Source organism: Falco naumanni, chromosome 3, assembly GCF_017639655.2.
Source record: "Falco naumanni isolate bFalNau1 chromosome 3, bFalNau1.pat, whole genome shotgun sequence".
NCBI lineage: Eukaryota > Metazoa > Chordata > Aves > Falconiformes > Falconidae > Falco > Falco naumanni.
The window spans coordinates 3,634,387-3,661,989 of record NC_054056.1 but is presented as its reverse complement, the minus strand read 5'-3'; the positions used below and the strand labels follow the sequence as shown (position 1 = coordinate 3,661,989).

Below are 27,603 nucleotides of genomic sequence, written 5' to 3'. Positions count from 1 at the left end.
ATGCGCTGCTGCCCGGGGCACGGACCTGAGGGGACATGGCCGGCCCGAGGGGATGCCCCAGGCCTTTGGCCTTTTTATGAGCACTGTCAGGCCGCAGCGTGGCTTTTTGTTCATGTTTTTGCTGTGGGCCTCGCCTGGGAGGGAAGGACTTCACGAAATGAGCTGAAAAGCCAGGGTTTCTGCCCAGTTTCGCCGGGTGCAGGTGGCGTGGCCCACAGCGCCTCAGGAGCCGCAGAGAAGCTGCTCCCGCCCGCCCATCGCTGCCCCCCCGGCCTGGCAGCGGGAAGGACTCAAAAACAGGTGAAAACACCCCAAAACCGCCTGTGTGGCGGTGGAGTGCGGGGCAGGTCGAGCGCGGGCAGCGGGCGCCGCGCCGCTTCCCGACCCCCGGCCCCACCCGGTGGCGCCCCCCTCGCGCCGGTGCCCGGCTGCCGGTGCCCTGTTCCCGCTGCCCGCCGGTGCCCTCCAGGTGCGGCCCCGGCGCGGCCGCGCCGCCTCGCACGGGCCCAAGATGGCGGCGGGGCCGTCGGGCGCCGCCTTTGTTGGGCGCGGGGCCGGGCGGCGGCGGCGGCGCGTGCGCGCTGGGGCGCGGGCAGAGGCGGCTGCGGCGGGGCGGCGGTGCAGCACCGGCCCCCGCCCCGCCCGGCCCCGGCCCCGGCCCCGGCCCCTGCGCGCGGCCCCCGGCTCGGAGCGGCGCCCGCGTGGATGGGATGGAAGCGGGACCCTCGGGAGCAGGTAGCGGCGGCGGGGGAGGGGCCGGGGCGCTGCGCACCGGGGGGGTGAGGAGCGTGTAACGGCGGAGCGTGCAGCGGAGGGTGAGGAGTGTGCAGCGGGAGGGGGGTGTGTGCGGGTGTGTGTGTGCAGCGGGGGGGGTCTGCGCTGAGGGGAGTTGCAGTGCCGGGGGGCTGCACAATGCGGGCCGGGGGGGCTGTAACGTGGGGGCGCGGGGGGCAGCGGCGGGATGCGTGGCGGGGGCTGCGGCGGGGGGAGCCCCGCTGCGGGGTGAGGGGGGCGCGGGGGGGACACACGCCTGTGCAATGGGGCGCTGCGGGGAGCGCTGCTGCGGGGGCCTGGGGGCGCGGGGGGGCTGCAGGGCCGCCCTGTCTGCCTGGCTTGTGCCCCAGCGGGCCTGGGGGCCGGCAGCCGAGCGAGGGCAGGGAGCAGGAGAGGGGGCGATGGTGGGAGGGGACACAGCACCCGTGGGAGTGGGGTACGGGGCTGGGGGGGGCAGGGGGTGCCCCCAGAGCGGTGCTGAGCCCTGCGCAAGGGGCCTGCTTCACACGGAGCAGCAGCTGCAGCAGCTCCCCGTACGTCCCCCCCAGCTCCCCATCCGTCCCCCCAGCTCTCTGTCCCCCCCCATGTCCCCATCCGTTTCCCCACAGGTCCCTGATCCCCCCCAGCTCCCTGTCAGTCCCCCCACATCCCCCACAAGCCCCTGATCCCCCCAGCGCCCTGTCCCCTCCGTGTCCCCATCCACCCCGCCCGGGGCCCTGTCCCCCGGTGTGGTGTTTCGGGGTGCGGGCTGGGAGCTGGCACAGAGCCGGTGATGCTGTGCGCCGTGACAGCACGAAGCGGCTCTTCTCCCTGCGCCGGGGCATGCGCGGAGCCGGGGCAGCGCACAGCCGGCTGCCGGCGAGGGGCCGCGGGGGCTGAGCCCCAGGGTCACCCCGTGCCCCCCCAGCCCTGCCTTCGCACCCCTGGCTGCAGGCAGAAGCAGCTGACGGAGCTTTCGGTCCGGGCCCCTTGGTGTCAGGCAGCTCTGCGGGGGTTTGGAGAGCCCTTCCCCGAAACTGGCCGGGCTGTCGCCTCGGCAGCGGCTCGCTGCCATGCCCGGCGTGAGCATCGCTAACCTGTGCTGCTCTAAGCCGCAGAAGGATTTTGGTGCCTAAAATAAGGCAGGAGGAGGGCAGGGGGTGGTGGGGACTGGGAACTGCTGCCGTTCTACGGCTCTCAGGCTGGCAAGTTTGCTGCCCACCATAATGTAGCGGCGTGGTGAGATTTTAACGTGGAGCTGGTGCGTGTTTACAATCAAACTTTGGTCCTTTCTTACAGTATTTAATTTTAAGTGTGGCATGGAGATCTCTTGATGTCTGTGTTACCTTCTGGCTGCTGGCGTTTTGTGTTTGGGGCTGATTTATTGGCCTCTGGAAGCCGTGATTTGGCGCAGCTTGGGCTTTGCCGGCGCCTCGGGGCGATAGCAGTGCTGCCGCCTTGGGCGATGCAGATAACGCTGCCGGCGCTCCTACACCCTGCTGCCACCAGTCGTACCTGATTCTGTTCAGGTGCTTTATAAAACGATCTCTTGGATGGGATGGGGCCACACTTAGGTGTGCTGGGTTTGCGTTTCGGTCCCACTGATGGCACAGGGGTCCCTGGGGGGGGGGCGGGGGGGGGGCTGTACTTTTGGGAGTTTCTCCTTTCCTCCTCAAATCTGGCTGGGGGGATGTATGCTCCCACCCGCGTCACCCTGCGTGCAGGGGAGATGTTTACCCTGTGTTGCAGAAACCGCTGCGGATTCTGCCCTGCCTTGGCACCCCTTTGCCTGCTGACGGTCCCCAGGTATAGGGCTGAGCCTCACATATGAGCCTTGACGGTGCCAGGCTGCGACCCGTTGGGGTAATAAAGCAGAAACTTCATGTGTGCCTGGAAGTGCACAACATGAAGGTGCCTGGAAAGGCAGTGGGAGAACCCGGGACATCCTCTGACCTGCAGGCACTGCTTGGGGAGGCATGCTTGTGCAGTGGGTTTAAAAATTAAACTCGGTTTCCCCCCAACTTTTAGTTTTCTTTATCCCTCGCAAACTTCCTAAACGTTGTTGACCTTAACCGTTGTCTTCCTGTGCTAAACCCTGCAAAAACCCCAAAGCTGTTCCGTCTGTTGGATCTCTTTATCTTCAGGAAACATGAAATTGCATGTGCCTGTTTCTGGGACAGGATTATACCAAGAAACAAAGCCGGGAGAAGCACCTTGCCTGGAGACACGGCATGTATGATTTATCTCTAAACGCTTTCTGCAGCCTCTCTCTAAACCCTGAGAAGAACAAAACAGAGACAAGTTATTAAGATGGCAGACGTTAAAAGGAAGCCAAATCAGGCAGAAAAGCGCTGCTCTTTGGGCAGGGTGATCTGTGGCAGAGCTGCGCGTGGGTTTTAATCTCCTCACTGGAGCCCCTGGCTGGCAGCTCTACGGGGCTGACTGTGGTGAAACGGGGCTGACTGTGGTGGGACATGGAGAGGAGCCGGTGTCGCCTTTGTACTGTGCCCTCAGGCACTGGGGGCTGCCTTTGTCTGTGGCTCCCAGTTCTGTGCATCCCTGGCTGCTGCTTGGACAGTCTGCGGGAACAGTGTGAGACCCTGTGGGGCTGGCAGGAGCGGGAGCAGCCTTTACCCAGTCCAGGCACCGCTTGCGGGGACCCCAGGCTTGTGATGTGGTGTCACACAGAGTCTGGATGAGCCACCTGGTGCGTTTGGCAAAGTGGTGGCACTCATAATGCCGGGTGCTTCTCACTGAAAAGGGGGATGTGGAACCACTGGGCAGCTGGGGCCAGCTCAGTAAGAGCCTTGCAGGTTGCCTCATGCCACCTCTGTGCCACTGGCATTGCCGCGCTGCTCTCCCTGGAGCCAAAGCAGCTGGTTGGCGACCCCTGTGAGTGGGTGTGGTGGAGGCGGCGATGCTCTTGCTGCTGTTTGTTCTGCTCTGTCGCAGCATCTGCAGGTTCACCTCTGGCCCAACGCGGACAGTGGGACTGTGTGTGCTGGGGTGTGGGGGCGCTGGCCTCGGTGGCAGCAGGGCAAATTTTTACCTTGACGCTTTAGAGTTCACTGCCCATGATTTCCAGGCGGAAAGCTGAGGTTTGACATGGCACAACGATGCCCTTTGCAGCGCTTGGCACTCGGTCTCAAGGATACAAAGAACTGAACTGCTTTCAGAAGTAAATACCGTAGTAAACCAGATTAGAGCCTGTTTTGGCTCATTTCTTGGATGCAGCCGCCACAGCATGGGGCAGGAGCAGGGCTGGGGCAGCTCAGACATTCCCTCAGAAGACGGGCTCTGGTGCACAGGACGGGCTTAGTGCTGCGTATCGATGGCTGCGGCTGGAGCCCTCTGCCCCCTGTGGGCACGATACACTTAAACTCGGTTTAGTGTTGAACCAAAAAGCGCCTGCAGCTGCGTGAACCTGGTTGTGCTCATGGCAGCTTGGGAAGGAGCAGGCGGCGGGGGGGGATGTCTGGGATGGCAGAAACGAGATGGTGCTTTTTGAAGTCTGGGCTCTGTGGGACAGTGTCGGTCGCTGCTCAGAGCTGGCGGTTTTGAAGATGTTGAGCCTGGAGACTGGGAAAGCCAATCGCTCGCCCTGCCAGCAGTTGCCTTTCCTGCTGGTGCTGCTGCTTCCTTTGCCTGCTGACGGGGTTTTCACTTCCCTGGGGGTTTCTGGGACCCAGGTGGATCAGGATGGACCATGCCGTGTGTCCAGCAGCATTTGGCATGCCGCAGCCCCGCTTGCTCCTCTCCGATTGCCGGCTGTGTTTTGGCGGGGCTGGGTGTGCGGGGAGGGGGCCATCGCAGACCCGCCGCCGCCGCAATAAAACTCCCTTTTGTCTCGGCCTGGTTCCCGCGGCCCCTCGGCTGAATGTGGCGCTGGAGAGGATTTAAATGACATGGTAATTTCATGCCGTCCCACCGGCGGCTTTGCTGGGACACAGGCAGCTGTTGGACAGTGGGTCGTGTTCCCCAGCTGTTACAATAAATAACAGAAACAAAGCGTATTCCAGTGCTTCTTACCCCAAACGGACTTCTCCCTTGGCAGCGCTGCCCTCGCTGCCATCTCTGCCCACCGGTGCTCCGCGCGCACCTGGCGAAGGGATGGTGGTGATGGCGGCAATGCTCCCGCCACCAGCGCATCCCCAGGGCACGGCTTTTGTGTGCGAAAGTCTGTGATTTCTCCCGGGCCGCTGAATTTATAATGGCAGGCGGATTTCATCCTGCTCACTGGCCGCATTGTGCTGCAGGAACAACACTCGGCCTCCAGCCCCCGGCCCGGGCGCCTGCATTTACATGACAAAGTGGGAGCTTGTGCAGCTTCGCCATGGAGAGTTGAGGTATGCAGAAGCCCCCCTGTCTCTGGGTGGTTTGGGTCGCTTTTTAACGAGGCTTCTACCGAAGGGGAACTGGCACGTTTCGTCACTGGCCCCTTCTCTGCTGCTCCGAGCTGCAGCTGGGGGCTGCAGGCACCAGGTGCTGGCAGATACCACGTCGCACTGCCTGAGTTCCTTGGCACAGTGTCCTCCAAGCCAGGCAGAGGGTGGCTTTCGGCAAGATTTGCACCTAGGCAAATTGGGGGGAGACCGTGAGCGCCCTGGGGTAGGGACATGGCATGGGAAGGGGTGAGCCCAGCCTGCATGTTCACCAAAGTGCTTTGGGGTCTCTCCCACCTGGGCCAAAGCAGCCAAGGCCAGGCAAGAGCCTGTTTCGCACGCCAGAGGTGCTGGATGCTGCAGCTTCCATCGGGCGCTGAGCATCACCCCTGGTCCCCCCTCCCTGCAATAGCTGTGTCTTGGGTAGGCACCACTGTGCCAGGCTGTGCACTTGCACTGGAAGATAATGGCTTTTTAAAAATCTTTGGATCTCAAGGTAGTTTAGAAAGGAAAAGTAATTATCACTCCTCACTTTGCTGGGCGAGCTCCGGGTGAGCAGCATGAGCTTGGGGCTGGGCTGCTGGGGTGGCTGCTCCGGCTCGTCGCATTCAAGGACGGTGTATCTGCAGTCGCCAAAGTAAAACCCTCGGAGTCAGCCCAGGGCTGAACTTCCCCATGCTTGACGCTGGTCTTGTGTCCTGCTTGGTCTTTGCGGAGCATCTCCCTGCCATCACGGTGCTGCTCCCTCCAGCCAGGCTGCCCATTTATATTACCTTGCGTTTGCAATATCTCGTGGCTCACATGAAACTCCTGAGCCAACTTTAGCGTTGCTGGAGGCAGGCTCCTTCATCTGAGATTTATGATCCTAATTGCGAGGCTTTTTGTTCATAAAGCATCTGGTGATCCTCTGGTGAGAGGGTTTGTACAGCAAAGTGTTATTTTCGGGCTGGCCTGGCCAGTGCAGTTGCACAACGGCTGTGGGACTGTTCGGTCACTCCTCCTGCCAGCCCCAAACTGGCTTCAGCTCCTCTCTGGCACTGAGCGCTGCCGGGCGACTGATCACCTGTGGCTGCTGCCCTGCATCCCTGGCATCCGTGGGGACACCATGGGCATGTGGAGATTCTGTCACGCTCACTGCTGCCAGGATTGTCTCGGGGTTGAGAAGGTCCAGAAGAGGAGAAACTGCAGGTGCTGGCCTTGATGTGGTTGCAGGAAGGGCAGCGGGGAGCTGCTGTCCTCCGGCAGGTCTTGTGAGTGGGCTGTGCAGTTTCTTGCTCGAAAGGCAGAGCAGGGACCGGAGGCTCCAGCAGCGCTGGCAAATGCCTCTTTGATTGCGAACCATGATTTAAAAATGCATCAGCTTGCAGCCAGGGAGCTGGCGATTGCCAAGATATGTTTGTCATGTGGAGACATGAATTACACCACGAGTAGCTCATCTGAAAATCAGTTTCTTAAAACAAGCTGCCCCTGGAGCACAACGCAGCCGTTTGTCACGGGGGTGCTCGCAGTCACCCTGTCCCAGAGCAGCTGTGAGTGCCTGCAGGGCTCCGAGCCCCATGTTGGCCTCAGAGATCCCAGTCTTGCTCGTCAGACTGCTCTGAGTCCTATGCTGCCTTGTCCACAGAGGTGCTGGGGCTGGCTTAGCCCCAGGCTTGGGGCTCTCAGCAGGTTGTGGAGCTCCCGGGCTCCTGCCACAGGCCAGGAGCAAGAGCAGAGGTTGGCTTTGCGAAGTCAATGCTGCAGTTCAGCCCCTGGACACTCACAAGGGTCATTCCGTCCCCCCGGTGTCCTGTGGCTAGGTGGCCGTCCATCGGCAGGAAGAGTGTTGCACTGATGGGGTGCAAAAGTAAAAAGCAAATCTGAAGCTTAGTTTGCTGCGCTTCTCTCTTTTTGCTTCTGATATTTTTAGCCTGGAATTGAAATTTAGATTTAAAAAGAAAGTAGATGGGAGCAAAGGGTGCTAAGAGCACCATGTGTTCAGGAGCCTAAATTGGAGCCGGGTCGCTGTCTGGGGGCTGACTTGGACAGTTGGCTACCCAGATGGAACGCTCTGAATATCCACATGCTGCGCTCCCTGCACCCGGCCCAGCTGGCCGAGATCTTGCGGGGTTTGAGAAACAAATCGGAGATACAAACTGGGATAGGTGCCGGCAGGCAAAGTGGGAATGGGGCAGGAAAAGCAGATCTCACATCGGAGAGCAGCAAATATTTGCTGCAATATTTTAAGATAACTTTGTGTCCAAGGGTGCTGTCATTTTAGGAGCGCAGCTCAGTCCTGTGGCCCTGCGCTGGTTCCCATCCCTGCACCTCCGGAACTTCATTAGTAAGTCTGTATAATGGGCTTTGTGGAAAAACTCGTACTTCCCTCTTCACAGGTTTGGGGCCCGTGCTGCTTGAAGTGGGGTTTGGAATTGTTTTTTTTCGCTACCTCCCATAATTCATAGGAGGTTTCATCAAACTGTTTTTAATTTTCTCTGGGTTTTATCGGCAACTTCCCTGGAGTTAGCCTTCCTCTCCGACTTTTTTTTTTTTTTGGCTGAACAGCTGTTGAGAATTACATTGGGGAGGGGTAAAAGGTAAGTTCAAATACCGGGACTTGAGTTATCTTGTGACCTGGAGTTTAAAACACAATCATTAATAAACAGTATAAAACCAAAGCGAGCTGTTATCCTGGGAAATCTAGCAGTTAAATAATCGTGTAGTGCAGATGCAATAACGTGTTTCCTGTTTCTTGTGGCCTCCCTCCGGCAGTGAGTCAAAATTTGCTGCAGGATGGAGGGGAAAATGCACGTGTCTGCAGGTCCTTGCTGATGGAGTATCCAGGGAATTGCATCCCCATGGAGAGGGACAGACACGCAGCTCTGTGCCAGTGGAGCCGGTGCTGCTCTCCCGTTGGAGGTGGCAGATGCTGTCACCACGCGAGCTGGCAGGGAGGCGGGTGGGGGGGGCCACTGCTGGCTCCTTGGCCCCTCGCTTCGCCTCTGGCAGAAGTCCCGGGTGTCTCGGTGGGGCCATATTTCTCTCCTCAGAGCAGACGTGGTCCCTCGCCTCCTCCCACCAGGCAGATCCTCCCCATTGTGCCGGCGCTGGCTTGTAAATCAGTGGGGCAGGGCTGGTCGGTGGGACAAAGGCTGCCTGTGCTTCTGGGGTGTCCTGGCTGAGCTCCCTCTGGCAGGACCCCCCAGCCCTGGCACAGGGGTGGAGGGTGCTTGCAAACCCCTTCCCTGCTAAAACCCACCCTGGGTGTTCCACAAACTACAGTGTGACGTATTTGTAGGAAAAATACGTGGAGGCAAGGGTACTGTGTCCACCAGCCACAACCAACAGATGGAACTGGGTGAGACCACCCTGTTCATGGCAGAGCCCCCTGGCAGCGTTGGATGGGTGCTTTCTTCTTCAGGGTTTGCAACGGCATCCAGTTTCTCCTCACACTGCGACCCAGTAAGTCCAGTGCTGCCTCCTGCTCGGCGCTGTCAGACCCGGGCTATTTTTGGAGCTGCCCTTACAACAAAGTGCTCTGCGCGCTGGAGCACAGCGTGGGTCGGCTTTGATGTTGCCGTCACTGCCGTGCAGCAGGGCAGGCGATGCTTGGCCCTCTCTGTGCTTGCTGGTCGGCAAACACCATCCTGCAGGATGGGATGCTGGGGGTGCCCAGAGAGACACTGCCGGAGGGTTTTCTCCTGCAGGAGCTGGGGAAGGAATGGGCAGTAAAAACACACCACAGCCCTGGGAGGGCTGGCCTTGGTCTTAAGTGTATCTTCACTAATTCAGTGTGCTGACGTCTCCCACATGCTGTAGGTGAAGGTTGCTGCTGCAGACCCGTGGCGAGCTCTTGGCATGGATACGGGGCACTACTTGCTTTTTAAAACCAGGGCTGGAAAGTTTCTTGCCGCTGTTCTCGTTGTTTGCTTATTGCGACATTGCTTGTGTGAAACAGAACTTGAAGTGCAGCTTTGCGGCGGTGTAGCAGGCACTTTCAAAACGCTTTTAATGTGGACATGAGGTACAACCTGTCCTTTGGTGTCAGGAGAACTGAATGTAACCTTCTGTCCCTGCATCTGGTCAGGGAATTGAGTTACGGATATTGTGTATGCCAGGACACAGGTGCGCCCCTGGCTGGGATGGGTAGTGGGAGTCCCTTGTTCTCCCAGATCCGTACTGCTGCCACACATGGCTCGGGGTAAGTTCCTTTCCCTGAGGCAAAGCAGAGGTTATTTATCTGCTGGTGGATGGTTTGACATCTGCACAGCTGGTGGTGGCACAGCAGAGCAGAGGGCTTGGCACTGCCCTTTGACAGCATGGCTGGTGGCGGTGCTTGCCGGATGGTGGCCAGGGAAGCTGCTCTCAGCTGTGCTGGTCTGAATTCTGCCACCAACATCTACTGCCAGGACCGTGAGTAGTGGGAGACCACCCAGTTTGGGATGCAGTGGTGGAGAGTGCTGCGTTGTCTGTCTGGGCGCAGGGTTCCTCCTGGCCCTCCTGACCCATTTTCTCTCCCCGCAGCTGCAGGCGCATACCTGCCACCCTTGCAGCAGGTATTTCAAGCGCCGCGTCGGCCCGGGATAGGAACCGTTGGGAAGCCCATCAAGCTCTTGGCCAACTACTTTGAAGTGGACATTCCCAAGATTGATGTGTATCATTATGAAGTGGATATCAAGCCTGACAAATGTCCACGCAGAGTCAACAGGTAAGGCAAGTATTAGAGGTTTTGGCGCTCGTTCCCCGCTTCCAGTTTCCTTGTGGAGGCTCCCTAAGTGCCTGGCTCTGTCTTCACCAGTGGAAGCAATCAGGGTGACGTGGTGGCAGGGGTCACAGCCTTGTCCAGGGCCTGTGGGTGGCTGGAGCCCACAGCTTGTGCAGCAGTGCTGGTTCCTGGCCCTGACAGCCTTGGAGGTCCTGAACCTCAGCACAGTCCCCCTGCTTCTTCAAAGCAGCTGTGCTATTTTGGCAGCAATCCTGTATTTAAAAATAGCAAGCCCAGACCTTGGGCCATGGCGTACTTTTCTTTTCTTTGTTTTTCTTTTTGATGTCCTGCTCACTGCCTGTCCCCTCCTGCCTTGGCAGCCTGGGTAGCTCTGCCATCTGAAGGTCACCAAGCAGATGCTGCACATGCTTTTGGTGGCCGCAGGCAGTGGGTCGCTCCCTCTCACCCTCCCGGCACGCGCGGCGGGTTCGCAGCCAGCTCTGGCGGGTGTGCGTTCCTGCATGCCCTGTAAACGCATTCTGCCAAAGCCGATGTGCCGAGCTGTGGGGCAAGGCATGTGGCTGCTTGTCTGGGGGCACTCCTGCCTGCGGAGCGCTCTGCTCTGCTCACTCAGAAGTGCCCCAGATAGGGAGCCTGGGGACCGGGCAGGTCATAGGAGGTGTCAGGCTGTAAAGAAACTGGCAAAACGCACCTTACCCTTCTCTCCCCCTGCCTCTCTTTCTTGCCGCGCTCACCTGCATAGGGAAGTTGTGGAGTACATGGTGCAGCACTTCAAACCGCAGATCTTTGGCGAACGAAAGCCTGTCTATGATGGGAAGAAGAACATCTACACTGTCACGGCCTTACCCATTGGAAATGAGCGGGTAAGAGGGGGTGGCAAGCCCAGTGCAGGCAGCGTGACCTGCCTGCTGCCTGGGAAGGACCAGCTGAAAATTACCTCCTCCCCCTTGCGTCAGCAGGGATGCCATGATTGCTTCCCCTTCCCTTCTGCACCCAGGTTGACTTCGAGGTGACGATCCCAGGGGAAGGCAAGGACAGGATATTTAAGGTCTCTATCAAATGGATGGCCATTGTGAGCTGGCGCATGCTGCACGAGGCCTTGGTCAGCGGGCAGATCCCTGTTCCCCTGGAGTCTGTCCAGGCGTTGGATGTTGCCATGAGGCACTTGGCTTCCATGAGGTACCTGCACCGAGGGGTAGCCTGATGGGTGGGTGGCCCGATGGGTGGGTGGCAGGGGCTGTGCCATGAGCACTGAGTGTGCCAGGGAAGGAACCGGCTGCCCTTGGCAGGCTGATGTGACTGGGACTGGCCTTGGTGGTCTTTGGGAGGAGGCAGCCACGCCTGCCATGCCGCTCAGTGCCATTGCTGTGGATGCAAAATAAATGGGGAGATGCAGTGGTGGGGGCAAGTGATGGCTCAGAGGGGCTGGGGGTGCTGCTCGGTCACTGCTGGTGGGGCTGGTGTGTGCTGTTTGACGTGGTTTGCCCTGGTTCGCAGGTACACTCCTGTCGGTCGCTCCTTCTTCTCCCCTCCTGAAGGCTACTACCACCCCCTGGGAGGCGGCAGGGAGGTCTGGTTCGGTTTCCACCAGTCCGTCAGGCCTGCCATGTGGAAGATGATGCTCAACATTGATGGTGATGTATTTTTCGTGCTGGGGAAGTGCACCAGTAGGGCTGGGTGCCGTTTGGGGAGGCTGGATCCAGCTGGCTCTTGGCCAGGTCTGTCTGCTGGGAGAGAGCAGAGACACATTGTCATATCTGTCCCGCAGTGTCGGCTACTGCCTTCTACAAAGCCCAGCCTGTAATTGAGTTCATGTGCGAGGTGCTAGACATCCGGAACATCGACGAGCAGCCGAAGCCCCTGACAGACTCGCAGAGAGTGCGTTTCACCAAGGAGATCAAAGGTAGAGCTCCCGGCGAGTGCCGGGGACCCATCCCCAGCCGGGCACTGCCTCAGGCACTGGCTGTGGCTTCTCTCCCACCCAGCCCCTGCAGCAAGGTGGGGGTACAGAGCTTGCACACTTAAAATGTCTCCTGGGGCAGCGTTGTCTCCTTCGTGCACTTCGCAAGGCATTACCTGCTCTGCAAACAGTTAATTACTTAAGGAAAGGTGTTGGTGGTGTCCCGGGGAAGTTTTGCAAAGGGGAATTGCTCCCACCTTTACCAGTGACTCTGCTGTGTCTCCCTGTCTTGCATCAGGTCTGAAAGTCGAGGTTACCCACTGCGGGCAGATGAAGAGGAAATACCGTGTGTGTAACGTTACCAGGCGGCCAGCCAGCCACCAGACGTAAGGCGGGTGGGAAGATGCCCTTGGAAAAATCTGAGCTGTTCTCCTTTTTAACAGCTGCTGGTGTCGTTAGGGAGAGCTGGGTGGGAAACTCCAGCCTGTGATGGCAAAAAGAGATGTGTTTGGGGCTCTGCAGTGGTTTTGGGCACAGCAGTTCACGCAGCTCTGTGCCTTGCATGAAGGCAGCTCTGTGCCATGCATGAAGGCGAGTGGGATGCAGGGTTGGGTGGGAGTGCAGGGGATGCTTTGTCTGGCAGGCGGTGCACTGCAGCGGGCGGGAGCTAACATGCCAGGAATTGTCCTAGTTTTTACCTCTGAGCTTGGTTTTCTTCTTTCTTAAAATAGACGCTGCCAAAGCAGAAGCTTTGTCAGGGGATAAAGCGATTCCCTGCCTTGAAATTATTCGCATGTGCCTGGGAGTAGGCTGGGCCTGGGCCCCTTTCTGTGTCAGGGTGCTGCCCTGCTCCCCACAGCCCCCCACAGACTGGGGCTGCAGCACCAGGAAGGGGAAGGGGACAGCAGAGGTAGCCTCAGCACCAAGCTGTCAGATGCCACAGCCCATGGGTGTTCCAGGGTTCATCAGCGGGGTTTGCTGCGGGAATTGCCCCCAAGGAGGCTTGGAAGCAAAACTTTGAGGCAGAGGGGGGAGAGCAAGCAAACCCCCCAGACCTCCCCATGTGCGTTGGGGCAGTGCTGGGGCAGGAGGGGCTGTGCTTGTATTCTCTGCTGGGTGCCCGCTGAGTGGAGCTGGAGGGGAGGCGGGGGGATGTTTTTCAGGCTGTTTGCCCCCCAAGTTTCTGCAATGTTTCTAGAAATTTTGCCGACAGTTAAAAAAAAAAAGGAAAAGGAAAAAAAAATGAACACAACAAGAAGTTTTGGCTCATGCTGTACAAACCCAAATGCTGGCAGAAAAGCTCTCCTCCCTGTTCTTGCCCGGTACCAAACCAGCAGTGCCTGCTCAGGCCGGTGTTGTCAGGCTTCAGAGCCCGCACCAAAGTGGAGACACCTCCGTTGCCACAGCTGTTTCCTTGTTGTACAACCCCATCCCCGAGTGTATCTCTGTTTGTGTCCCTGTCACCTTGTGCACCCTGCTTCTCTGGTGCTCCAGCATCCTTGTGTCCCAGTCCTGGGGCTTGGCAGGTGCAGGAGGAATGTGACGCCTCACCAGGGTGCTCAGGCTGGCTCTCCTGTCTAATTTTGGCTCCATAAAGGATATCAGGTCAATGCTTTGTTTTCATGGAGTTCTTTATGGTGCCAGAAACAGCTGGTGCTGGGTGAGGCTGGGTATCGTGCGCTCTGGCTGTGGATGGCGTGGCACCCCTGAGCCTCACCACCGGGAAGTTTGATTTTCTTTTTCCCCCTGTGGTTTTGAAGGGAGATAGACCCCTCCTGTCCCCCACGCCCGCTCTGCCTGTCCCAGAGCCACCACCCTGTACAAGGAGAGGCCACCTAACCTTTCCCTGGAGCTCAGCTCAGCTCCCAGGGAGGGCACCAAGCACAGAAGTCCTCCTGAGTAGCAGTGTGCTGTATTTATGTACCTGATGGTGGCATGCGTGGCATGTCCTGCAATAAACATTTGCCCTGATTAGCTGGATTAGCGAGGGAGAGCTTTATTTAGGGACCTCAGTCCCACGCTGGGGTCAGAGTATTCCTGAGTCGATTTCTGAAAATACCACTGTTGTGCTTTTATTTTCTTTTATGGTAGCTGGGAGTGGGAGCCTGCCAGTTCCCTCTCTTCCCAGCCAGAGTAAGTAGTGCTTGAGGTCTGGAAGTGTCTGTTTTGAGTAGGTGCATCCTTCGTGTCCTGCCTCTGCCAGGTTTCCCCTGCAGCTGGAGAGTGGTCAGACAGTGGAATGCACAGTGGCTCAGTACTTTAAGCAGAAATACAACCTGCAGCTGAAATATCCTCACCTACCCTGTCTCCAGGTTGGCCAGGAGCAGAAGCACACGTACCTGCCCTTGGAGGTGAGTGTCGGCTCTGCACTGCTGGGCACTCCAGCTTTTGGGCACCTTGCAAAGCAAAGGCAAGTGGTCTTTGCTGGCAGATGCATCACAATATTCTGCAGCTAATGTGTCATGGGCACTAGTTGCCTCAATGTTGACCTGGCAAGGGCCGCTTCTAGTAAGTGAGGGAGGAGACCATGCTGTAAAAATGCCATTTTCCTCCAGCTGCAGGCTAGGCATCTCTCGTCTGGGGCTAGCTGCAGGGCTTGAGTGCCATGCCTGTGGGGCAGCTCAGCTGTGATTCCTCATGTCTCACCTCTCCCTGACGCTTGGCTGCTGTCTCTCCCATCCTGCGCAGGTGTGTAACATCGTGGCAGGCCAGCGGTGCATCAAGAAGCTCACAGACAATCAAACGTCAACCATGATAAAAGCAACAGCCAGGTCTGCGCCAGACAGGCAGGAGGAAATTAGTCGCCTGGTATGTGGCACGAGTCCCTGGGAGGGGCAGTGTCGGGGCTGCGGCTCTGATGGTGGGTTATGGCAGTGTGTCTGTGATGAACCTTGCTGGGGTCCCACTCCTCAGCTGCTCTACACTGGAGAGCTGTGACCTCCAAAGATGCTGATGAGGTTAACAGCTTGGTTTTATTCCCCGTCTTCTTACTGAGTCCCTGGTCAGAGTTGTCTGCATTTGTGTAACGGACATTTGCATAGAGCAGCCCAGCTCAAAGTGACTGAAAACTCGTGTGCAGCATCAGGTCCTCGTGCTGATGGAACCTGACCCAAAGGGAGCTGGAACTAAAAATAGGAAAACAAATTAGAGAATTGACTCCAGCTCTGGGTGTTCGTGAGGACTGTGTATCGTGGGGCTGTGGTGTAGGAACTCTATCTACAGGTCAGCCTGGGTTGAGCCAGCGGAACAGCAAACCCAGCTCCACCAGTGGCTGGGCAGGAGCTGGTTAATGGTGCTCTTGTTACCCAAATGCATGTCTCGGGGCTTTTGTAGCCAGGGACATCTGATATTCCTTCTGAGACTTGATAACAGTCTCCTGCCAGTCTGAACCTTCCTGTTGAAGGCTTAAATCTCAGGAGCAGGTGCTGCTTTCGGTTGCTTTGGTCAGTGCGTTCAAAAATCAGGTCCCCCGTGGGTCACCTTGGAGGACAGGGTTTGGCCCTTTGTGTTAAACCACTTGCCCTTGCCTTATGAAGAGGACTGCAGCTCTGTAGAGGACAAGACTTCATGTGCCTGTGTTTCCCGGTCAGCTGAAGCTGTGTGAGATGCAACAGTTGGTCTCACTCCCTCCCATGGCCCTTCCTTCCTTCTGCAGATGAAAAATGCCAGCTACAACCTGGATCCATACATTCAGGAGTTTGGGATCAAGGTGAAGGATGACATGACGGAGGTGACGGGGAGGGTCCTGCCGGCACCTATCCTGCAGTACGGAGGCAGGGTAAGCAGGGCTGCACTGCCCAGGTGTGCAGCTACGTTGTGCAGAGAGATGCTTTCACACCCAAAAACACTGTTTCTGCACAGAACTTGTGCTGCCTTCATGTTTGTAGGTTAAAAGGTGGAAATTTTTCATCAGAGTGCCTTGGGTTTGGGTTTTTTGGTTTTTTTGGCAGTATAACTGTTCCAAAACTTGTAGCCAAGAGTCATTCAGTGACAAAAAAGTTTGCTGAAGGGGAGAGGGATGCTCAGGGTGAGGCAGCTCAGGTGAATTTTCCATCACTGTTGAGGAGCTGAGATTGCGAATTGTCCGTCGCTGAGTACCGCAGCAGACCCTGGCAGTGCAGAGAGTTGGCTCTGGCGAGGCTGTGCAGCTTTGTGATGGGGGGCAGAACCACAGCCGTGTGGGTGCTCCCCAGGGGCTGCCAGCGTGGGGCCGGGCAGGATGCGGCAGCGCTCTGACCGTCTGTTTGCCTTGCAGAACCGGGCCATTGCAACTCCCAACCAAGGCGTGTGGGACATGCGAGGGAAGCAGTTCTACAACGGCATTGAGATCAAAGTCTGGGCGATTGCTTGCTTTGCCCCGCAGAAGCAGTGTCGAGAGGAGGTGCTGAAGTAAGGAAGGGGGCAGCCCGCGCGAGTGGGGTGAGCCAGGGGAGCTGTGGCTCGTGGTGCGGCCACCCTGCTGCTCCCAGCCTGGGGCTGCATGTCTTTCATTGCTAACACTGGATCTGCACGCAGCTGAATTCCTCGTGGTACAAATTTGATCTGAGTTCAGACTGGGTGTTCAGTCTTGTTTCTGTTAGTTTACCCAGAATGCCTGACTGTTTATCCTGGCTGCAAACAGCCCCTGAGCCATCGCAAAGCCTGGCAGGTTGGAGTGAGCACATCAACACTCCAGCACATGTGAGCTGACAGTCAGACTCTCCTTCATCTGCTCTTTGCACCAGGTAGTTGCAGTATCACAGTCTGATACTCCAGCCCTAAAGCTATATTGAACTCTTCGGAGCTGAATCTCCTCGGAGAGATATTTAATTAAAATTTTCCCCAATACTCTCCCTGAAATAATGTAATTCATGTAGGAAGCAGCCTGACTCACCACAGGTTTTTGTTACAGAGAAGTCTTAGGCTTTCTGAAAAGCTTTGGTAGCTTAGAGATTCTCTGCTTCAGTAGCAAAGTGACATAGAATGGGGACAGTTTTATTTGATTAAGGGAAATGGTCACCTTGGTTTTGGATTCTGCTGGGGACTTGGGTGTCTCGTGACTGAGAGTGGATGCATTGAGCCAAGCATTTTGTGTGCCTCTTCTGGTTGTTTGGCATGGTTAATGTTTGGGATGGTTTGGAGCAGCTCAGTGTCTCTACATCCACAGTAGCTGGGTGCAGGTGAGAGTGACACCGCACTCCTGTGACCCCTTTGGGGCAGAGCTGGGAGCCCCTTGCTCCCTCTGGTTATCACTGCGTCAAATTTATCCTTGGTAATCCAAAAATCCAGAGTGTGGCTGAGCACTTTGTCCGGTTTGGTAAGTGAAGGCTTACGTTAGCTTTGCAAATCACCTGGAAATCAACTGTCCCAGGCAGCTGGTCTGCTCCCTCCTTCTCCAGCTTTCTAATGGAGAACGGCTCACAGCTCCGTCACTTCAGGAGGAGTCAGTACTTGGGTAAGAGGGCGCAAATTGGGAACAGTTCAGCTCTAACACGTGTTGGCCTTGTGGTTCCTGTGCTGTGTGCTTGCTGGTTGCTGTAAAGCTGCAGGCGTGATGATGTGTTGTCCCCATCTCTGTCCTGTGGTGTAGCCCTCCAGCCGTGGGTCTTTTCTCGCTCGGTGGCCGGGGTGTGTGGCAGAGCTGCCGTGCAGAAGGGCTCAGGGCTCACTGCTTCTCCTCCCGGGCACAGGAACTTTACAGATCAGCTGCGCAAGATCTCCAAGGATGCGGGGATGCCGATCCAAGGCCAGCCCTGCTTCTGTAAATACGCCCAGGGTGCAGACAGTGTGGAGCCCATGTTTCGACACCTCAAGAACACCTATTCGGGGCTTCAGCTCATCATTGTCATCCTGCCAGGGAAAACACCGGTGTATGGTGCGTCTGGGGCAGGGGCAAGTGGGGAGAGGAGAAGGGCTTTGCTCTGGCTCAGCAGGGCTGGCTCTGCTCCTCTGTGGTGCTTTCTCTCCCTGTTCCCGAGGATGCTGCTGGAAGCAGCACGTTGCTGATTGTCTGTGTGTTCATCTGCTTCCTCTGCCCGCAGCTGAGGTGAAGCGTGTTGGGGACACCCTCCTGGGAATGGCCACGCAGTGCGTCCAGGTCAAGAACGTGGTGAAAACCTCCCCGCAGACCCTTTCCAACCTCTGCCTCAAGATCAACGTCAAGCTTGGCGGGATCAACAACATCCTTGTGCCTCACCAGCGGTTCGTACAGCCACTGCCTCTCACGTTTTTGGGGCCTGTTTCCCCGGTCCCTGGTGGTGCTGCCTGTTTAGCTTTACCTGGGGAAGAGGGGCCTTGCGTAGCTCTTAGAAATGGGGGGTTGCAGCCTGTCTTGCCTCATAATGAGCAGTTGATGAGCCCAGGCCAGAGCCTGGAGGTTGAGACATGTTGTGTGTGATCTGCTTATCTCTGTTGGGCTGTGCATCACCCTTAGGTGGCCCCAAGATGCTGACTGCTGCTTTCTCTTTTCTTTCCCACCAGCTCTGCCGTCTTTCAGCAGCCGGTGATCTTCCTCGGGGCCGATGTCACTCACCCCCCGGCAGGCGATGGGAAGAAACCTTCCATAACAGCTGTAAGTTCCCTGTTCAGGGCCAGGCTTGTGGCCAAGAGCCCTGTAGGAGCTGGAACAGGACTCGTGTGTCCATAAAGGGCTTGTGTCACTACTGTCCCCATGGTGACACTTTTCAGGGTGGCCCCGTGCCCTGTTGGATATTTCGATGCCATTCTTGGGGAGGTGGCTCCCCAATTCCCTCCTGCTTCTCCGTAGAGGAGCTGCAGTTTTGGGGAGTCACTGGGAGAGCTGGTGGCTGCCAGCAGATGGGGCTCGTGATGTGCTGGACCCCGTGAGCACTGTCAGGGCATGTGGGGAGCTCCACGCGGCCACTGTGCTCCCTGGAGTCACCCCTGGGCATACCAGTCCTTCAGCACAGCCCTGGTTGGGGCCTTCCCCAGGCTAGAAAGCTGGGGTTTGGAGAAGGGGGGCAGCTGGGCTGACTGGGCTGCTTGTGAGCCTTTTGGGGAGGATTTGCCTTCACCTCAAGTGAATAATGAGCATCCATCAAGTGAAGTGCCTCTTGTGTGCCAGTGAGGCTGGGTGGCAGCTCGCGCCCTTCATCAGGCTGTAAGATGTTGTCTTGTGCTCGTTGCAGCAAAGGAGAGTGTCAGGTTCTCTTAGCGTCTGTTTTAATTAAGCACGTCAGCATTTTCCTATTAAGTTCTTCACTTTCCAGGACTCATAGCTCAGGTTTTCCTTGGCATGCAAATGCATCTTTGGAGGAGTGGTTTTTTTTCTTAATTAGAAGGGGTTGGGAAATGCTTTTGGCTGTTTGCTGTAGGTGTGGGTGGGACAGAACAGTCTGTTTCCTGGCGGCAGCACTTCCCCTCTGAAAACATCTCTGGTTTTTTTGTGCAGGACCACTGTGGGCGTTTTTTCTTAATTTTTCTGAAAGCTTTTTTGAAGCTGTGGCAGAGGAGGAGGGTAGATGGCCTTGATCTTGTCCTTGATGTGTTGTTAATTAGACAATAGAAGGGGGCCCGTGAATGAAGCTAAAGGAAACATTTCTGTTGCACACATCAGCTCCGGTGATGCACCCCAGACCCTAGAGCTCCGTTTGCAAAACAAAAGTGAAACCGATGCTGAGGGCTGGGGCAGCAGGCTTGATGCTGCTGAGGATGTAGGGTCTGCAGTGCTTGCCCTCTGCTCGGGGGTATGTGGACAGCACAGCAAAGTCCTTGCTAGCCGTGGTGCAGCGAAGCAGCCAGGCATTTGTCTCGCAGCGTGGGCCAGCACCCACTTTGGCAGCTGTGACTCATGCCGTACCCCTAGCCCTGCGTCACGGCTGAGCCCAGCTGCCCTCGGCCTCCTTGCCCTGATGTCTTTGAGGTCTCCCCTCCAGAGTGCTCGGCTGTGATGAGAACTCCCTGCTCGACGGCTGTCACACAGTGACTCGGCTTTGCCGGGTGCGCAGGAGGCGGCCACACTGGTGGCACAGACCGCAGCCATCTGGGGCAGCTCCACTGCCTGCGGCTGAGCGAGGGCAGGCGCAGGGCGGGACGTGATGCTGGCAGATGCTCTGTGTGAACTTTGACCTGGTTCAGTCACCTTTTGGGCAGAGGGTCTCTGGGCAGCCCGGGGCAGGCAGGGCAGTCGTGCCGCAGTCGGAGGGGTAAGGACTGGCTGATTGCAGGGCTCCCTGGGTGTTGGCTGTGATGTAGAGCTCAGTAGCAGCTGTTACAGCAGTGGCATTGCAACTGCAGGTGGGGTTTTGTACCCCGGGGGGCTGTCATTGCCATGGCAAAACCAGCAGAGCAGGGTTTGGGGTCCCACAGTCCTTTGCAGAAGCCAAAAAACTCTCGTTGAGGGATGGAGGGAGAAGGACTTAGGCAAGTGGAAAGGGCAGCCCCACTCTCCGCTTGCCCCTCTACTGTTGGGCAGGATGAGCAAAGCGGAGACAGAGGAGCAGCCACAGCCCCCGCAGCCGCATCACTCAGTGTCTCACTGGGAATTCCCATAGATGCTGCAAAGGTCATGGCAGTGTGAAACCAGGGTGTGACCACAACCAGGGATGTCCCTTTTGGGCGCTAGTTGCCTGTATGGTATTTGCTGTCCCATCTGACCTGTGAGCTCAGGTGCTCTGTTGGCTGCCAGCTGTGGGTGTTTGAAGCAGGCAGAGGCCAGGAATGTCCCACATCCTCTCAGTCCTTCCCGTTGTAACACATGGGTCTGGCCTGACTCTGTCGCTGCAGGTTGTGGGCAGCATGGATGCCCACCCCAGCCGGTACTGTGCCACGGTGCGCGTGCAGCGTCCTCGCCAGGAAATCATTGAGGACTTGTCCTACATGGTGAGGGAGCTCCTCATCCAGTTCTACAAATCCACCCGCTTCAAACCCACCAGGATCATCTTCTACCGTGACGGCGTTCCTGAGGGGCAGCTCCCGCAGGTGAGGACCCGTCAGCCAGCGGAGTTGTGCTGGCTCCCATGGAGTTCCCTAAGGGTGCACGGGGGTGGCCAGAGTGCCAGTGTCCCCCCTCACTCTGTGTGCCCTTCTCTCTCCAGATCCTTCACTATGAGCTCCTAGCGATCCGAGACGCCTGCATCAAACTGGAAAAGGATTACCAGCCTGGCATCACTTACATTGTTGTCCAGAAAAGACATCACACCCGTCTCTTCTGTGCAGACAAGAATGAGAGGGTGAGCGCCGCGGGGTGCCAGGGCTGGAGGTGGCTGATTCATCCCTCGTCCTTAGGAAGAGCCAGCCCTGACTGCTGAGGGGAAAGCTCATCACTAGCAAGCAGAAGGCTCTTTCTTGAATGAAACGTGCTTCTTCGTTGACTCCCGCGTCCATGCAGATTAGGCTTCTAGAAACCCAGACAGCTGTTTGCTGTTATTTTGAGTTACCGGGTGCTGATGATCCTGGTGACTTTTGAAATAGCCTCTGTCAGCTTGAAAACATCTGTTGTTTTGGTGATAGCTGTAGCCGCTGACGTGACAGGATGAATAAGCCCTTGCTTGCTCACAGCTGTGTGCTGTGCAGTAACATTGATTGCTGTAGCTTTTCGTGGATTTGATCTAAATTCAGTGGTTAGATCTAGTCTAACTGGACTCTAGCTCTACCAGAGCATGAAGATTTAATCTTGGGAACTGAGGACAGTTTTTGGTCAGGGTGCAAAAGCCCCAGTCTGTCATGGCAGAGACTCTAGTTTACACTCTGCAGGGATCACTGGAATTCTGCTCACAATCCTTATTTCTGCAGTAGGATGCGCCAGTGCCCAGCCCTTGCCCTGCCTACTTTCCTCTTGGTGCTGTTTGCTCTATCTCCATGTCATGCCTGGTGTTGGTGCTTGCAGAAAATGCCAGTGAGCCTGTTGGGGCAAGGAGCAGAGCAGAATGAGCTGCTTCTGTTCCTCGCTAACGGGCACTCGGGGAGTGGCTTTGCATGTTGCTCTCAAACCGAGATGCTGAGATGGGCATCCTGCGCCATGGCCCTGGTGCAGGGCCAGGTGTGTTACGGGCGGTGCTCTGGGCAGCTGGAACTAACCAAACTCTACAGTGCTTGGATCTCTTTTTCTATTCCCTGTAGATTGGGAAGAGCGGGAACATCCCAGCAGGAACAACAGTGGATACAAATATCACCCATCCCTTTGAGTTCGACTTCTACCTGTGCAGTCATGCAGGCATTCAGGTACCGTGCTGCAGAGCTGGCTGTTGTAATGCTGCTGGTTTTCTTTGGCTGTTGTTGCAGATTGTACTCTTGTGCATCTGACCTGGCCCTGGCATAGTCCCCCTCCAGCACCGGAGACGTGGGCAGTTCGATCCAAGCTGCCGTTGCGGTGGTTTGGCAAGCAGGTGCCAGGACTGCACTGCTGCTGCATTATGTGGCACGTACTCGATTTCTCTGCTGGAGCCAAGGATCTCTCCTATGAGATTTTCCTCCTTCAGACTGGCCAATTCAGCAGCTTGTCAGCTGGTGTCTGAGTGGGCCGGGCTCGCTGGGGCGCCTGGTAGTCAGCAGAGACCTGTTGTCTGGCTGTGGGCGGGAGAGCTGGGGCCAGCCATCCCTGGAGCAGGCGGCTTGCTTTGCAGCTGCCTTTCTTCAGGCAGCCAGGATTAGTCAGAAACAGTACTGAAAAAATTGCACTCATGTAATCTACAGCTGCTTCCACAAGGGAGGCTTTTTGGCTTCCTCTCCCCCTGCGAGGACAGCAGGGAGCTGGCCCGGTTCGGTGGGGAGCCAGTGCGATACGTGATGCAGTGTTGGGAGCCGGGGTGGCAGCGCAGAAGCACCAGCAGCTCCTGGGCACAGGGCAGCAGCGTTAATGCTGGTTTGCACCTCGGTGCTAAGGGCTTTCCTGCCTTTCAGTGCCTGTGCACGTGTGGGGTTCTCAGATTAGGGAAGGATGGGCATCTCTCCTGCCCAGGCTGTCTTCTGGGTCGTTTTGATCAGGGCACAGGTGATGCAGATGCGAGGCACCACCTCTCACGCTGCCCCCTCTCCTTCCCAGGGTACGAGCCGGCCATCCCATTACTACGTGCTCTGGGATGACAACCGGTTCACCGCGGATGAGCTGCAGATCCTCACATACCAGCTGTGCCATACTTACGTGCGCTGCACCCGCTCGGTCTCCATCCCGGCCCCAGCGTACTATGCCCGACTGGTAGCATTCAGAGCGCGGTACCATCTTGTGGACAAGGAGCACGACAGGTGAGGGGGCTTTGCCCATGGCCCCAGGAGGGAAGACCCCAGGGATGGGCAGGAGCATGAGCACCCTGCCTTGATGTTTGAAAGTGCCCATGTCCCAGCAGTGCTTGGGGGGAGACAGGCACGTAGCTGCATCCTCTTAGGTCCCAGCCTAGGGAGAACTGCGGGTAAAGGAGGGTTACATCCCATCCTGAGCTTGTCCTGGGCCTGGAGGAGCACCCCGGGGGTGTCTGAGTGTTACCAGCCGCTTCAAGGTGCTGGAATCTCTGCAGTGCCAGGCACGTGCAGCATCCCCGTATGCTGTGGTGAGATGCCGGAGCTCGGTGGACTCTGATCTCCGAGGGGGTTTCTCAGTGTTCCTGTGGGGAGAAATACAAAATAATTATGCAGTGATTTCCTTGATTTTCAGCGGCGAGGGCAGCCATATATCTGGACAGAGCAACGGCAGAGACCCCCAGGCCTTGGCGAAGGCTGTGCAGGTTCATCAGGACACTTTACGTACCATGTACTTTGCTTGAAAGCCTAACTTTTGTTACCTCACTCAAGAAAGCTTTCAGATTTGTAGGAGCCATACAAAAAAGGAAGCATTGGGACACCTTGTTTTTTTTCCAATGAGAAATCACTGCAGGGCAGGCAGCGTCGATTTGAGGCAGGAGACCAGCACCACGGGACAGAAAGATCCAACACCTTTGTAGGATTGGAAGAGACTGATGATTATTTTTTTAATTTTTCTGGCTTTGCAAAATTTTGACCTGACCAAACACATGAAGGCATTCAAGGAAGGGATAAAACTCCCAGGAGGCGGAAGCAGGTTTTCATTTTAAGATGCAATACTATAGACTCCTGACTGTGAAATGGCCGATTTGGTCCTCCGTTGCCCACCAGGCGCTGGTAGGTATTTTTTGTGGGGGTTGGGGGGAGGGGATTTTTAGAGCCTTAAAACAGAAGACTAGATTTATAAAACTAATATTTTAGAGTATGAGATGCTTTAATGGGTTAAGGGGAAAAAACAACTAGTTTATAGGAGAATTCTAACACTAACAGTTCCCCACCCCCGAATAATTCCCCCCATATAATGTAAGGCACCCTAGCACTTAGCTCAGAACTGAAAACTGTCTTCCTTGTGTTAAAAGCTAGTTAGCTGCTGCCATTTGAAGCAACAGTCACAGACTTTTCCATGGGTGAGTGCCTTACTATGATGCTGCAAAATTTCAATGTTTTTAATCTTGTAAGGAAAATAGTAATCTTGTCTTGATGGTGGTCCGTATTTCCATCGGAAGGAGTTAATTTCTATGGTCCTCAGTTGCAGTTTGTGTTAGATCACGACCTCATGGTGGTTAAACTCCATTGAAAGATGTGCACTTTCATATAGGACACGTTTAATGGCTGCTGACCCATTTTTGTTTCCAGTGTACTACTTGTTATTTAAAACTTTCTGACAAATGGGGGCATCTTCATCCCATGAGGACAGAAATCGCTATAGATTTCTTTCTTCTCTCCCCTTCCCCCCCCCTCGAATTTTTATGATGGACACCGGGATTTTTTTACTAAACATTATTTTTATATGATACTGAGTCTGTTGCCAAAATACACAAGTCATTAACATTCTCAGAGTTTACATCACCACACTTCCTGAGGCTGTGGGCTCACGCCAGAAATTTCTAACGTTTCCTGTCCGATGAGTGTTACCAACTGCAGTCCATGCAGCGCTGGGTGCTCCTCAGCACCCGTCTCCCATGTGCATTCGGCACATATCTGCCCGGGTCAGCTGCTTTCCGAAGTACCGCGTACCCCAACTCCAGCACCTCCAAACTGCCACCCTCTCTGCTGCTAGGTTTTGCTGCTCTTCGTGTCATGGTATCACTGATCTCATGCACAGGGTTTTTTTTATTCTGAAAGCACACCAGATTTGTTCCTTAGTCAGAATGATGAAATCCTTTTATTGTCATGGGGGAAACTCCTGCTGATTTGGGTTTGTAACGGGAAAAAAAGCCTTTTCCCCAACAGTAACGTAACGACTGCTTTCACACTCATTTTGTTGCACAGAATGACCGTCATGCACAGTGGGGCAGTAGTAGCAACTCATTACCAGTATCATGTGGGCAGATTATCTGGGCTTTTTTTTATATGAAAGTGTGCACCGCACTTCCTTCAAGAGAAAAAACGACGCGCACACTCCTACCAAGCTCTTAAAGGGAAGAGCTCTGTTATCATTTTACTGCCAAACGTGAACACATTTCCAAGGCAGATGCACCACAAGCACTGCCCCTTGTCAGTACGCGTGGATAGAAGCACACCTTTTTTGTTTTGTACTTTCTGATGTTTAAACTTGCCTTGCCTTCATGAAAACCACATCGGTCACGTTGGAATTCGCACTACCCGTTTTCTTTTGGGGCAATGTGTTTGTGAAAGATGAAGACATCAATATGCTATGCAAACTAAGCGCTGAGCCCACTGATGTCATGTTTTGTGAAGATCCTACATTTAGCACAGTCCTATTTTTCCTCAAGACTACAGTATTTGGTTCATATTCTCCTTTGCACCTTGTGTCAACCTCCACTGCTGTATATTTACAAGGTGACGGGGAGGAGACCAGGAACTATTCATGGTCAGTAGGGTAGTGAACTCTTAGGAAGGCTTTTAGAGCGTAGGGGATGCATCAACACTAAGTGTCAACATGAGAAGCCTACATTCCTATACACAAGTGCCTGCATAGTGACACAAATTCAGCACCTCTCCATCTCATCCTCAGAACTCTGGCTTGTGTTCATCGAAAGCAAAATGATCTCAGAGGGGCTGTACCCGCTCAACTTGTGTTAGAAAGCCCCTCGTTAGAAATAAAATTGGGGTTGAGGTCAAGGTTCTCTCTGCAAATCAGTTTGTTCACCAGCATTACAACAGAAAGCACCTGGCTGCTGTTCTGCAGCGAGGGGCAAAGGTATTTTAGTTTCTAGTTTTTAGTTTAGTGTTTTAGTTGGGTCTAGAATTCTGAAATGTCTTTTAGTAGCTATGGCATAGCACGTGCCATTTTTAACCATTTGAAAAGAGATAGTGTGGGCATTTACAGAAACAGCTTGTTGCTCTGTAACAGTTTTTTTTAACCTTGAGACTTGAAATGTAAAATGGACCTTTAAGATTTGCACTCATTTGTAAGGTGGCTGTTCATAGAAAACTATGAATGAAGACTTGCTGATGTAGCACCTACTTTTAACAGCAATTTTAACTACACAAAAGCTTCACAGCTTCTGAACCTCTCAGCTGTTGACTTGCAGATCATGTTCTGCCCTTATTTCACCCTCTGCGTTGGGTTTTCATGGTTTTGAATAAATGAAAAAGCCAAACTCAGTAGCTGCTGTGCCCTTTAAACCCTATTTCCATTTTGAAGAAATTTAGAAGGGGTTTGAGTTACCCGCATGTTTTGTATAACGGACTATGCACTGTACCTTCTACGCGGCTCCAGCATTCAGCGTTTCTACCCTTTTCTTGTCCAAGATGCAAACGAATAACTGCATGTTGAGGTGCTGTGCATTTTGCTACCCATAGCGGATAGGTGTTAACCCAGATACATATCGGGATTTGTAGTTAGCCACAAACCCCCCCAGGGACATCCCAAATGGCTCCCAAGTCTCTGCCTTCTCCATGCGCACGTGTTCCTTCTGCAACTGGAAACATCACCAGGTGCATGCAGTTTTGTGGGAAGAGGAGTAACTTTTCATTTACCTGTCAGTTGTTGAATGCTGTTTGTTTCCCTTTTTCTCATATCTTGAACATAACGGGGGTGAGAGGGCAGAGCAGCCCTCTCCCCAGAGCTTCCAGGGGCGGCTGGGGTGTTCTGGTATTAGCAAGCGTACGTACGACCAGATGGCTTAGCGTCAAGAAGCCCAAGCATTCAACGTTGCCTCGCGGAAGGTTTTCTTCTTGGAAAATTAGTGTGAAGTAAAAGAATGCGATTCTTTCAGGAAGGGAAGCCAGACAGCAGGACAGCAATAAACAAGTGAAATTCATATCTTGCCTGAGTGATTTGCACTTCAATAGTTGTGAAAAAAAATTTACAGGACTCCAGTGCTTTTGTGTTCAGTTTCTAGCCCCTTTCGTACCTCCTTTATACGAGCAAGTGTTGAACTGTACATAGGGTGTTTACAAGACGCTCTGTTTGGTTGTTATTTTTCTTGTGTTTTTTGGGGGTTTTTTTTGCTTTAGCTTGAACTCTGTATGGTCCATTTGTTAAATAGACGTGAACAGTTGATGTACAGTACTTACTAAACAAGCAGCAGCACAAAACTTATTTTATTAAGAAAATATGGCTTATATTTTAAAGGTTGAATATCAATTTTTTTTTTGTATGCGTGGAATTAAGACTGGGAAAGAGTAACAAAATCCTTGGATTAGGCCAAAAGGAAATACTGTAAGATCATAACCACCTCTTTATTAAAGAAAACAGTATGATTAAAGAGCTACAGAACATTGTATTTATATTTGATTTGATTGCTTTTGTGGAATTTTTTTTTCTTTTTTGCCTTGGTCCTGACTTTTGCTTGCAACTTTGACTTTGCAGTCCCAAGTGTCTGTTACCCTGTAACTGTTGGCAGAAGACCTAAATAAAAGCAATGTGAATATGCTGGGGTGACACTCCTGAGTCAGATTGCGTGGGGAAGGTACGTGCGCAGTCCTGGCCCTTCACTTGG

At 54.9% G+C, this 27,603-nt stretch overlaps 1 protein-coding gene across 1 annotated transcript; it reads left to right on the top strand.

Moving 5' to 3' along the window:
• The first annotated feature begins 616 nt into the window (after window positions 1–616).
• Window positions 617–27,536, top strand: LOC121085915 (protein argonaute-1). The gene is made up of 19 exons (XM_040589026.1): window positions 617–735; window positions 9,639–9,822; window positions 10,583–10,703; window positions 10,838–11,019; window positions 11,338–11,474; window positions 11,609–11,743; window positions 12,039–12,126; window positions 13,944–14,091; window positions 14,429–14,548; window positions 15,396–15,518; window positions 15,996–16,129; window positions 17,410–17,594; window positions 17,761–17,920; window positions 18,200–18,290; window positions 20,465–20,659; window positions 20,776–20,910; window positions 21,800–21,901; window positions 22,722–22,921; window positions 23,328–27,536. The coding sequence occupies exons 1-19, from the start codon at window positions 711–713 to the stop codon at window positions 23,434–23,436; spliced, it is 2,574 nt and encodes an 857-aa protein (XP_040444960.1). The 5' UTR covers window positions 617–710; the 3' UTR covers window positions 23,437–27,536.
• Window positions 27,537–27,603: the final 67 nt, after the last annotated feature.

Bases quoted from the DNA above. Each gene is read 5' to 3' on its own strand.
- LOC121085915 (XM_040589026.1), top strand. From the start codon at position 711: ATGGAAGCGGGACCCTCGGGAGCAG. The intron at 17,921-18,199 runs GTTCGTACAGCC...CTTTCCCACCAG, and splicing joins ATCCTTGTGCCTCACCAGCG to CTCTGCCGTCTTTCAGCAGC. The intron at 18,291-20,464 runs GTAAGTTCCCTG...CTGTCGCTGCAG, and splicing joins AGAAACCTTCCATAACAGCT to GTTGTGGGCAGCATGGATGC.